The 12,888-nt window shown below is 38.2% G+C and overlaps 2 protein-coding genes across 3 annotated transcripts in view; one reads left to right on the forward strand and one right to left on the reverse strand.

Moving 5' to 3' along the window:
• The first annotated feature begins 1,758 nt into the window (after window positions 1-1,758).
• Window positions 1,759-11,372, forward strand: LOC145781009 (calsequestrin-2-like). The gene is made up of 10 exons (XM_082592714.1): window positions 1,759-1,852; window positions 2,395-2,500; window positions 2,960-3,044; window positions 3,718-3,818; window positions 4,150-4,258; window positions 7,154-7,227; window positions 7,606-7,788; window positions 8,896-9,051; window positions 9,669-9,743; window positions 10,751-11,372. Exons 2-10 carry the CDS (start codon window positions 2,492-2,494, stop codon window positions 11,018-11,020), a joined length of 1,062 nt encoding a protein of 353 aa, XP_082448840.1. The 5' UTR covers window positions 1,759-1,852; window positions 2,395-2,491; the 3' UTR covers window positions 11,021-11,372.
• LOC145781006 (protein DOP1A-like) overlaps window positions 11,309-12,888 on the reverse strand; it is a 69,915-nt gene continuing 68,335 nt past the window's right edge. For both annotated transcript variants that reach the window (XM_082592708.1, XM_082592707.1), the window contains exon 23: window positions 11,309-12,587. In XM_082592708.1, coding sequence (XP_082448834.1) covers window positions 12,517-12,587 — 71 coding nt within the window. In that variant the 3' untranslated portion in view covers window positions 11,309-12,516. The remainder of the gene's footprint in view (window positions 12,588-12,888) is intronic.

Consider the following 12,888-nt stretch of genomic DNA (forward strand, 5'->3'; position numbering starts at 1 on the left):
CTGCACAACATTGTCTGGTCCTTTAGTAACCAGCATGGTATCTCAACAGGAGCCCAATGGCTCCTCAAGGTAGCCACTAGCCACATTGAGGAAATCGTCGCTTCGGTAGCTGTAATGTGCATGAGCAACCAACTGTGTAATTTTAATGCCAAAAATTGAGCGAGCTATGTAGCTCTTGGTTTCACATTAGTCAATTAGAAAGGTTATGGTTGTGAGATTCATGGAGCAAGTTTTATATCTAGAAATTCTTCATATCGTTATGTTTTGGTTAAATCAAATGATTGTTGTCTACGTTTTAAATTTCGTATTATGTTTTACAAACCGGCCACGTCATATTCCCGGCGTTACCTTGTCTGGTTTGTAGAAAAAAGTTTTATCATTCGTAGAATTGCTAATGTTTTTGAGATTACCCGCCCTGCTGGAATCGAAGAAACCAGACAACCACCGAACAGTTTTCAAAGGGATAATAATGAAATGGTTTATTTATTATCGCCTCCGACCTACCAAGCGATCGCATAGAAAATTATTTCCTGAAATGGTAAGGTTAAGGAGAGTCCCACACTTGAATCCAAGAATCAGGGGGTGAAAAGATAATGTTCTCATAATACTAAGCCTTCGAGAGTATAGGATGACCAGTTCCTTTCTTTCGGCCGCCTTTCCCTCAGCAACTACGCCGCATTACACCCTGGGTACAGTGGAGCGGTGTTTATCAACAACCAGCTTACACCGGGAGTCGACCCGGATTGCATGATTGGAAAGCAAGCACCTATAATCCGCTGAGTCGTCCACCGTCCATTCTAAACCGGAGTGGCACAATAAAAAAAAGGTTTGAGTAGCCCTGCTACCAACCAGTTACCAGTCAGCAAATCAAGCATTGTTTTGTTGGTCGTTCGCGGACATTGAATCAATGCAAAAAAGAGTTTGATTTACTGGCAAGTTGCTGGAAACAACAAAATGCAAGAATTGCCACAAAAGCCGAATTGTGTTCGGCTCATGGCCAGACGTTGATGGAGAATTGCATGCACGTTTGATCCGTTGGCTTGACCACCGAAGAATATGACTGACAGCTCAATCTATTTTCTGAGTCAATAGAACAAACAAGCATAACGTCCGAGTTGTCACATACAAGGTAATGTCGTTAAGAGCCATACTTGGTAAACTACGTCAGTGGTTAATTAACTTAACTGTCACTTAAGTTGAAGCATGCAAGGTCGCAGGATATTAAAGATGTGATTTGAAAGTGTCGTTTGAAACTTCCAAACGTGAGTTACAGACTGGAAACAATAATGAACTAATAACTATAGCAGATATACCGTTTGTAACTCGCGTTCTACAAACGAAGTGATTGCAACAGGCCATCTTCAGCGAAGGTCATTAGATTAGATAAGCGAAGGGTTGCCCATGTGACGTGTCTTGCTAAGAATAGGCCAATCTCAGTTACAATTCCGTATGTGACTGAAGCACTGACGTATCAAAAGGGTTCTGACTGCTCAGCATGGTTCAAGCGCATAGTGCTCTGTTGATTTCTTTGGTTTCAAGTTAGTTTAAAAGCCTTTTATTATTTTAGAACAAATGGTTTTATATGGTCACTACATGTTTATGATTTTTTCAACATATTTATGCAACCATTTAAAATAAATCGTTCAGTAAGTCTAAGCTATTTTTTTGAAAATCTAAGAACAGTTTACGTAACCGAGGTGTTAGAGAATAAAGATTATTTGACATGAAAATGGGCTGAGAGAAATTTCGATTTTTCAGTTCTTCATTTGGCAACATGTGAGCGGGGACTAGACTTTCCATCGCACGACGGGAAAGACAGGTTGATCAATCTGAGCAAGAAAAACTTCAGCAGGTAAATTTATCAACAGAAATAAAATCGTAAACAGACAGAAAATAAACAGACATAACTAAGCAACAACACTACATTTAACATTATAAAAACAAAAAACAACAAGCGAACGTTTTCGGCTAGTCATATAGCCCTTTTCAAGCCTATAAGAAAAATACATTATTGAAAGAAATGCTAAAGAATCATATAGTATCACAGCAAAAATATGGTCAAATCTAAACATTTGAGAAAATTTGAGACAGAAAATAAAAACCTATTTGTTTAGTTTTTAGACCTAATGCTATGTTGTTTTCAAAAAAAGGCTTAGGCTGGACCAAATTCTAACGAAAGAAGTTGGTATCGAATTCATCGATCCAGCAAAGCCACATAATTAGATGTAATGCATTAATGACGTTCTATTGAAACGAAATTCCCAAATAGCCGCAGTTGCAAAGCACCACATTGTGCACCTAAGAAGAACATTTTTTCAAAAGTTTTAGGCTAAAGAAAACTCGATTAAAAACAAAAAAAACTACACAACTCCAGCCGGTTCATTCTTTTTTCAGATTTTTAAAGAAATACGACATCTTAGTTGCATATTGCACCGTTTCCCATGACCCACAAGATGCATATAGGGAGAAGCAGTGGCAACTCACTGAAGATATGCTGGAGGTATGTGTCTGCTTTCAAGTGGTCAAGCATTGTAAAAGATAAACAGTGACCCCACAATAACATGTCCACTGCTAACTGTTAAAAATAAACTGTTGATGTTGTTTCGTACGACACCAAATGCACGTTCGATAATATAATTGCAAAAGATGTTGATTTAGCAAATCTTCCAGGTCATGTTGGTGTACTAGATAATGATAGGGTAAGCCAAGAGTGCTACTGCTTTTTACATTTTTTATCCTTACCGGAATAAAACTGTACTACTACTATCCTTAAGAATAAAGGTAAGAATTCAATTGACTGACAAAAGCAGCGGTTGAGAACTATGTGGCAAGAACTAGTGGTGCGGTAGTGATGAGCCCAGCTTCATGGCCGAAACACGTGTCTATCGCTGAGTTCTTGCTACACTCGACTGCCGAGAAACACAATGATAGTGTTGCTGATGTCTTTGATTTCACGTAGCTATCTGCACAAATTACGGAACGAGAGGGGATTGGATTTGGAATAATCGACCTGGAGAAGGATCGAAAACTTGCTGAGAAACTAGGTAATTGAAACAAAAAAAAAACACTTGCATTGCAGGACATCTGAATAAAATCAATGTTCATCCAAAATGGTCTTAACTTTCATGGCCATGAAACGTTTTATTTCGATGGTGGAAATCTTTGTCCTCGGACTGAGAAAATCTTTTTTAAAGCTAAATTCTGATAGTTTCGTTTACTTGTGAAAAGCTTAATCATTGGTACAGGTCAAGTCACGGAGATTGACACTTTGCAATGTCTGCTTGTTGAAGTATTGTTGCCCATATATTATTCCATCACTAGATTTCGCTGTGTGGATTGATCCTTAAAGTGCGTTGCTCAAACGCGCACAGTTCAGTTCGGTTGTTTGTGTTTCTGGCCATAACATCGAAAGCAATAATTGTCAACAAAGCAAAGGTCTACACTCTACAAAAAGGCAGAAGTGACAAAACGCACACCACAAGAGTTAAACCATTTTTGTTAGATCTTACCGTTTCTTCGTTTGCAAAGTTGGGCGCTGATCTAACCGAGTTATTGTCATCAATTTACTAAAAACTCTTAACTTTCTTGCAAAAAAGCTATAAAGCAATGACTGCATCAAACTAGTCAAGTAGGCCTAAGCTCTTTGGTACTTCATAGTCTACGAAGCGTGATTTTTTCTAAACATCTGAAAAGTGACGAGGCCTTGTACCATTTTAGAACTTTTTGAAGCTGGAGCCATCTATGCATTCAAGTCGGGTCATAAAATTGAATTCAACGGACAAAGATCTACAGATGTTTTAGTTGAATTTCTACTAGAGGTATTAAGCCTACTAGTCCTATACGTAGCCTAACTTTTGACATTTTAAAACTGAGTATAAAATACTGCCACTTAATTTCGAAGCTACGCTATAAATTTCTGAGATTTTATTTTTTAAACTGGTATTTAAATTACCTTCAAATGAGATATGTCAACAAGTCAGTGGTGCAGCTGTGATAAGTGATAATGTTTGAGGTTTTTAAATTGACAAGAAAACGTCTACCTATATATTTTTTCACGTTTTGTTTTTGAGTTCATTTTTTATGATGATGTAGCTGATCAAAGAGTGACTTTTCAAGCTTGTGAAGTTTATTTCTGCATTTTGTTTCCAGCTGGACGAACATCCAGTGGAAGAAATAAATTCTAAGATTGAAGTTCAAGGTTTCCGAAGACATGAATATTGTAAATTGATCGGATACTTTGAAAGTAGCAGCTCAGCAGGTAAAAATAACGTTAAATCGTGCCATGGTTGAGCTAAAAAATTCAACAATTTCACAACTGACGCTGCCAAGGACAAATGAGCATTTCCTTCTTTGAACAAACTTGCTTGAGTACAATAGACTTGCTTGGCATCAGATTTTGTATTAAGTTATTTTAGTGTCCCTTTTATTTTCACTATGTTGTAAAACTTTGAGTTTTGTTGAGGTTTAAATGATGTCCGCCGGCTATGGTTTTAAATGCGGTGCGGTGGATGGCGCAGCGGATTACGCAGGGACGTTGACAGAGGGGTCTAGGTGGTACTTTTGGACCCGGAATATTTAAGGAGCCCGGATTTAACAAATTCCCCGCGACTTCAAACATCATCAAGATCCTCAGATCTAAAGGAATTGCCATCAGAGGTTAAAACAGCCATTTTAGCCTTCAGATGGTAAAGTAGCCTACTGCTGGGCCCCCTTCTGGGTACCGGGCCCACTTGAGCTTTCTGGTGGTAAAATAGTCACTTCAGCCACCAAACAGTAAAATAAGAATTAGTCTAGTATAGTGATTTCCCTAACCACGAATATTACCCGAAACACGAATTTTAAAATAAACAAACAGGCTAATATTTGTTCAAACACAAAAACTTAAATTGCACCTAGGTAAGAAGATTGCTATCCCTATTTTTGCACTAAAAATTAGACCAAAACCCCTTTTCAGATTGCAGCAATCAGCAAATGTTTGACCTAGGCCCAAACACCTTTCCCAAATCAAATTGAAAACTTTCTGACTGTCTGCAGTACTGTAATCTCTCTTCTGGTGAGCCTAGAATGACCAATGAAACATCAATGGAATCGGGAAGTAACACTCTAGGGCCATGTGTAGGGTTGCCAGATATTTTTCCCCATAATAGTGAACATTTTGAAAGCGCGCGACCGCATCCTCAAAGTTCTCAAAGCAGTGGCGTAGCCAGGAATTGTGAAAGGGGGTGGGGTTGACGGCCGGCGGGCGAAGCCCGACGGCGTCTTCGCCAAAGGCGACACCCAGTGGCGGGGGGTCTGGGGGGCCTCCCCCAGAAAATTTTAAAAAATGACTTTGAATTTGGTGCATTCTGAGAGCATTTTCAACAAAAATGTGGGTATAAATATTTCTGTAAAATGGTGCTGTCTGGTGGCATAGCAAAAGGATAAGATCATTATTTCTTGGGCATTTTTCGGTAATAGAGCTATGTCTCTATGTTTTCTTGTTGCTAATTCCCAGCTGAGATATTTGAATGTTTGGTATTGGCAAAACTCGCTCTTTTAGTGCAGTTTCGTTTAAAATTAGGCAAACTTTGTTTTGAGGCATAGAGACTGAAAGCATCATTCTCAATATGTCACACGCGTGACAAAGGGGGGGGGGGGGGGGGTTGTAACCCCCCCCCCTTGGCTACGCCACTGCGCTCATCTGTCTATATGTTACCCATAACACTGAAAATTCTCTCAACATTGGCATTAAATACAGGGATAGACATTGTATACTGGACAAAGTTTAACAATTTAGGTGCAGTTTCTTTCTGAAAGAAGTTATAGTCCACTTTTCCAGCGATGATCTTAATTCTTAACTTATTAGCCACATCACACATGATTGAGTAGCTGGCCTACACAGTCTATAAACAAACAGTTAAATGGCCAAACTTCTAGGCTGTTAGTTGCTCAGGCTAGTGGCTTTCAGTTTGTCAGCTACCTAGGCAATACAGTGTACACTCCACTGTTGGACTTCGTGCTGGCCAAGCCTGGCTTTGGCGAAATTACACTGGGGTAGCATATTAGGGTTTTTTTCTCAAAGCACCAGACTCATGTGCTTTTACTTTCTAAGCAGCAAAAGGGTATAGTCACTGGTTAATCCATGGCTATTGGCTAAAATATATTGACAGAATTGTAGACAAAAATTAATTGTCAAAATAGTGAACATGTTCACTATCACTATTAGCAAAATAGTTTACAGTGAACATTTTCTTAAAATAGTGATTTGTTCACTAAAATAGTGAACATCTGGCAACCCTAGCCATGTGAGAAATAAAAGTTCAAAAAAGCAACTGCTAGATTGAGATAGTAAGTTTTGCGGTTCAAGAAATTTTAAGATTGCGCAAGATTTGTTAAATGACCATGCTTCAACGACATCAATAAAAGTTTGTACGCAACTTTTATATTCATAACATTGTCGACGCAGGGGGCCCAAAAATAAATTGGTACCGGGCCCGAGAAATCCTATCAACGGCCCTGGGATTAGGCGTTGGCATTCCAATTATGCGAATCTGGTTTGACTCCCGGCTCAAGCTGGTTGTTGAAAAATACCATTCCCCTCTACCCAGGGGTATAAATTGGGTGGGCGCACACTAAAGGAAAGGCGGCCGAGGGAAAGGAATTGGCCTACCTACTCTCGTTAGAGCCAAAGGCTGAGTATAATGAAAACCTTATTTTCTCATTCCCAAAAGCTTGATAACTGAGTATGAGATCTTTACCTTTGCTGCTTTAAATTTTTTTATATAAGTGCATGATGTACGCGCATACAAAAAATATTGACGCCGTCAGCGTAAACGCAAATGTTCGAAAAACCATACGCCGTATGCGTCAACGTAACTTGTAAAAAAAGTTGGCGGCGTCAGCGCATACACTAGCGTAAACTCATTTTGTTTGCTAGGTGCCAAACATTCACACGGTATAAACCACTCGAAACAAACAAGTTTTATTTTGAATTTCCAAGAAACACAAGCATCTGAAAGTGTTCATCTGACATTTTGCTGCGTTTTGGTTCCAATATGTCTTGTAAACAAAAAGTCTCCGCCACAAGTATGCGGCGTAGAATTTGCGGCGTATACGTAGCCTACATCTTTGTATAAGTGAAAGCAAAAATACTGAACAACCAATTTCATTTCAGGATACGATGACTTCGTTGACGCTGCTTTGGACTTCCAGCCAGTCATATCTTTCTATGCAGTGTTTCAAAAGCTGGTAAGGTTGTTTTCAGAAGGAAAATGCTAAACATGTGAAACTATTTTTCTGTGTTACCAAACCTATTAACGCCTGGTGTATCTAGGCTAATTAGTAGGCTACAGAATATAGGATGGTGATAGCAATCAGTTCTCTCATGCTTTAATGTAAAAAAAGCATCCTTGCATTTTAAGCAATGTCGGAAGCTGTTATTTTACTATGTTACAAAATAATAGGTGCATGCCAAGCTAAACTTGTTAAATTGAACTTAATAACATTGTTGACATACAACCTAATATTGGTTGCATTTCCACGCTGTATTAGGCTATCCAGCTGCTTTTGCGTTGACATACTGTATACTGTTACCTTTCTCCACATCAACCGTAAATAATATTTCAGTTGGCAAAGCAGCTGGGGCTTACAGAAGTAAACCAGATTGATTTCTACGAGCCTTATATGAAGAAACCTCTCACAATTGAAGGAGAATACCCCCTCAACAATGACGTCATTGAGAACTTTGTGCGTAAGCACAAGCGCGCCACCTTACGGAAGCTTCGACCACTTGACATGTACGAGACCTGGGTGAGAGGCCAAAAGTTATCGTTGGCCATTACCAGGTCACTTTTTTCATTGCAAGCCTATTCACGTTGTTTTGCAGTAATTTACCATAGTAGCACAGCTGCCTAAAGTCATAATTAAATTTCAATGTTCCCAATTTATCAGCTAGGAACTAGGCTACAGTTTTTGTTTGGTGGTTCCAGTCTTTTTGTAGTCAGGGACATCATTTAAGAAGCAATCAAGTCAAAAAATTCTAAAAGTAACTTCGATCAAAAGTTTGTAAAAACTCTCATAAATATATCAACTTCAGTTTTTTCAATATTTAATTTTCGAGCTTTTTAAATCTTTTATAGAATCCTTTGGGATCGGTAGGTTACCCACTGCAATCTAAATTGTTACATTATCTAGAAGAGTGGTTAGATATAAATCAGACCTTCTACACTATTTTATGATTTCCACTTTTAATTGTAGCCCAAAGGTCTTTATTTTTCTTTAAGAAAATGTTTGGCATTGTTTATGAATAATATAGCCTACAAAAAAACATCGATCCAACTTACCGCTGCAACCTGCATTTAAAATGAACCCGAGTTGCCTACTCTCGCTCTCCAGCAATAGTTTATTGTAAAATTTGAATGAACATGCAAGATAAGTGAACTCAGACTATTAACCTTCTTTGGTCATTTTTGCAATGTGGTAGCCTATTATAGTATTTTCCTCTCAAACTTATGTAAACACTATTATTGTTTATTACAATATTATTGCAGACAAAACTTTGTCCACAGTTAACATACCACACAAAAACGATAAAACAGCAAACCAGACAGTAGCCTATGGTCAATTAATGATCAAGATAAAGATTCTGCTGATAATGCTTAAAGTAGTCTGATCTGTAAAAACAGTCAGAATTCATCAAAGACATTATCAGACTGTTGCCGGAGTTAATACAGCGCCGAATAAAGGAATACATGTTCTTTTTTAACAAGGGGTCAAAAGTAATAATATTACAATCAATTTGATGTTCACGTCCGCTCACATAACGTGGCAGGTTATGCAACATTCTAAACGAGTCAAGTAGGCTTCTTATGAAAACCTGATAGATCAGAAGCATGCATTTGCATGATTTACTTACAGGAGGATGAAGTTAAAGGAATTCACGTCGTGGCATTTGCAGATGAAACAGATCCAGAAGGATTCGAGTTTCTCCAAACGTTAAAAGAAATTGCCCATGCTCATACAGACAATCCGAATCTCTCCATAGTGTGGATCGACCCTGATGATTTTACTCTGGTAAGTTTTGAGTTTAACAACCAAGAAAGAATCTATATCCAGCAATGAAGGACACACGAGTTCACACATACACATTCTGTGTAACTTTCCTAAAGAACATACGAACCAAAAGGCTCAGCAATAAAAACATCTGGAGGTTGAGATGGGCCTCACATTTCTGGTCTTCCAAAACCAATGCTTAACTATATTTTGTACGGTATGTAACTTCTTTCGTCATTGTCAAGTTGAAATGCCATTAGGGAATGATGTTACGACTTTTTACTGAATGTGATTCCCAAACCGTTTACATGTTTGCTGGTGTTTGTGCAGGGTAACGATTAGACATGGAGAATGCCGCTGCATTGTCGAAAAGTAGCAGCCTATCAGTTCACTTCTTTTGTATAATCTGAGATCATGGGGAACAGCAATGGTCGAAATTAAACATTAAGGGTTGAGTGCACCACACCATAGTGTAGACTATTTTTTTCCGTATGCACCAATCGTACTGAATGTGTCTTGAAAAAACCAAGCACTTCAACTGTCTTGCTGTAAAATTTCACTACTATAATGTTCAATATAATCCAGTTAAGTAAATTAATGCCAGGCAACATTATTTCATTCAATTAATTTTGTTTTAGCTCCACGACTACTGGGAAAGAACATTCGGAATCGACTTGAGCGAGCCACAGATTGGAGTCGTAAACGTAACTGATGTAAGTTTAAATGCGTTTATTCTAGTAAACTTTTTAACTAATTTTGACCATGAATGAAGGGAGGGCAGTTAATAGACCACCGTAAAAACCAAATGCCAGTGAAAAATGTGTTAAGTATTTACTTTATGTGCAGTACATGTTTGAAGGTTTTACCCAAAATCCTTTTAACCTCAAAATAACTTTTTATATCTCCAAAATACTCGTTTTTCCAACAACATATCTAGCTAAAATGCATACCGTATATAGTATGTGTTCATGAAGTGTCATTAAACAATGGTGGAATTTGAAAAAGTATTTACTGAATTACCTTTATATCATAAAAAATAGGCAACGCCTTGCGATCATGAAAATGTTCACTATGAGAGATTTTATCTCCATTCTTGAACCCCTCATGAACATATCACCACACAAAAAAGCGGAAAAAAATGATGCAGGCTAGCCTAGTTTGGGCATTGGGAGGTTTAAAAGTAAATGTCCAGGTGAGGGTTTGAAGTAAAAATTTCAATAAAGCTTGCTGAGGGTCATAGAACAACTTGTTGAAGTTGAACATCTGGGCTAAATATTAAAAAAAATTCACAAATAGATTTGATCGATTTCGAGAATTTTCTCTGGAAGCTCAAACCTTGCAGTTTCGGTTTAGTCGAATAAACCAAGAGTAGTTGGCTAATGTTTTGTAAGGCAACTTCATCCCTAATTTTGCAAAGCGTGCGATAGACATGTAGGCTACAACTTAAAAAAAAACAAATAAATTTTTAGGGTTCAATTTATCAATAAAAGCTATACTGAACCAGCAAAAGTTGCCGATTTTACATCGCGAGACGTTGAAACACCGTAAATACAGCTTTGTTTTGTAATGCAAAGGCTCGCTCAAAACCTTCCTTCCAAAGCTCACTTGCAGGAGAAAAAAATGCAACAAATCAACAAGACATTTCCTATGATCAACAGTCATGACAAAAAGTATGTTGTTTTAAGAATGGCATTGAACGTTAATATACTTTTATTCCCAGGCGGACAGTGTCTGGATAGAAAGACGCAAATCTCGACTCCCCACCCACCAAGAGCTTGAAAAGTGGATTGCTGATGTTTTATCAGGGAAGATCAACACGGAAGATGATGATGACGACTATAACATTGACGATGATCAGGAAGACGACGATGATGATGAGGAAAGTGAAGAAATGAGTGAAGATAAAGATGAATCTGATGATGAAGAGGAAGAAGATGTAGCACCTACTAAGGATAAAGTTTCCAAAAGGAAACTGAAGCATGAACTGTGATGTACAAACTAAGAGTTAGTGAGCTTTTTTTAGTCATAGGTACCTTTGTGTGTTCAAAGAATCAAACGTATTTGCCCTTCAACAGAAGAGTGATTTGATGTTTGTGCTTAGTTTGAACCACACAATGACTTGGTGCGTTTGAATGCCTCAAATTAGTTTACAAGTTTCTAGGCCACTGGTGGTGGTTTTACACCTAAAAATAGACGATTTGAGGTGAAATCAAAATTTCTTGTATTGGTCTCCAAATAAATCGCTGCTTTTGCCCAATGTTAACAATGACAAAACAAAAATGGTATAGACTTGTATTTCGTGCAAAATACAAAAAAAACCTACACGACATTTCGATATGAGCTTCTAGAACACATCATGCATTAAATCAGCGTTATAAGTGCAACACAGGGTTCTACTTGCAAAACGTGAACTGGAGGGAGGTAGGGATTTTCTTCAGACACATTGGCATAAAATTTGCAGAGCAGCTCAACCAGTGGACCGGTGCATCAGACGCAATAGTTCATCGAAAATATTACGTATTTATATAGAAAAACTATTATAGTACTTTCGGTCGAATTTCAACAAGGTTTTCCTTTGACAAACGAGAGTTTTTTTGTAAACATCATGTCATCAGAACCTTGCCATGTTTCGGGAACAAATTTCGACAAGTAATTTGCGAAACTGCGCAATTGCACTTGGAACTTTGACTTGTATGCTAAGCTGATAACTTCGAAATGTCACTGAAACGCTTTGACTTTGATTAGTTATGCGCAAACAATTTAAAGATTAAACGCTAAACACTTTGTGCCAAACTTACAAACAAAAACAGTACGCCGGCGTTGCAAGTTATCGACAAGCAGCAACAAAATGCAAAAAATTTAAGAAATTGAAGTGACCGCGAAGTGCGAGACATGGAGACTATTCCTGAATACGCATGTAGTCATTGAGGAAAATATGACCGCGCACATTACAAAAAGATTTCCTTTCAGGAATTTATGAACTGTAGCGAACAAGACAGTGTGATCGGGGCGGACACGTAGCATATGGACTCTTGTCACTCTAAACATACACAATACAAGTATGCTTCGGCGAAGATTATTCCATGTCGGACGTGGAAAGTGGTATTTGTAGCGTTTGAAGACGTTAATAAAACGTAACAATTCTGTCACATGCAATTGTTTGAAATTATTTACGAAAGAAAAATTGCACATCACGTAAAGCTTAAAACAAGGGACGTTTAGACGTATGCAAACCGAACGAGAACACGTTCTTTCCGTTCGTAATCATAAAACCAAGCATTGCTTGCTTCAAAATAGTATAAACTGTACTTCAAGTCACTTTTCTTGCAGCTAGCGCGGAACTTTGTATCGCATTAAGAAACGCAATGTTGTGGAGATGTAGATTTTATTGAACTTTCTCCTTTCTGAAGGAAATCGACGTCGAACTCGAAAGCAATCTCTTGCCAGCATCGAAGGCAAATTTACAAATTGTGACACATAGTAAACTTATGAAGGGACAAACTCGACGAAATCTCTTTCTAAGAGCTTCTCAATCGTCGGGCTGGAAGTTGTACGCTCTGAAAAAGATATGCTTTAATTGTGAGAACCTTGGTCCTTGGACTGAGCCTACTGGTGTTGCATAATTATGAAGGCTTTAAACAGTGATATAAACCCGGCAGTGGAAAGTATTTCACCTGGCAAGTGCCTGCCTCTAAGCCGGTGGACGTGGGCTCGATACCCTGTCATTCCTCTGACATTAAAAAAGATGACACAAAATGTCATCTTTGTTCAGTAGTCAAGACTCGGTTGCGTTGACATGGGGTGGGACTGAATGCAGCGCTATACAAAAACACACGTCATAATTAAAATTATTAAGTG

The sequence above is a fragment of the Aplidium turbinatum genome, chromosome 12 (genome assembly GCF_918807975.1).
Source record: "Aplidium turbinatum chromosome 12, kaAplTurb1.1, whole genome shotgun sequence".
Classification (NCBI taxonomy): Eukaryota; Metazoa; Chordata; class Ascidiacea; order Aplousobranchia; family Polyclinidae; genus Aplidium; species Aplidium turbinatum.

What these genes read in the sequence shown, in the direction of transcription:
- LOC145781009 (XM_082592714.1), top strand. An exon ending in TGAAAGTAGCAGCTCAGCAG is followed by an intron (nt 4,259 to 7,153) that starts GTAAAAATAACG and finishes ATTTCATTTCAG; the next exon opens with GATACGATGACTTCGTTGAC. An exon ending in ATGCAGTGTTTCAAAAGCTG is followed by an intron (nt 7,228 to 7,605) that starts GTAAGGTTGTTT and finishes ATAATATTTCAG; the next exon opens with TTGGCAAAGCAGCTGGGGCT.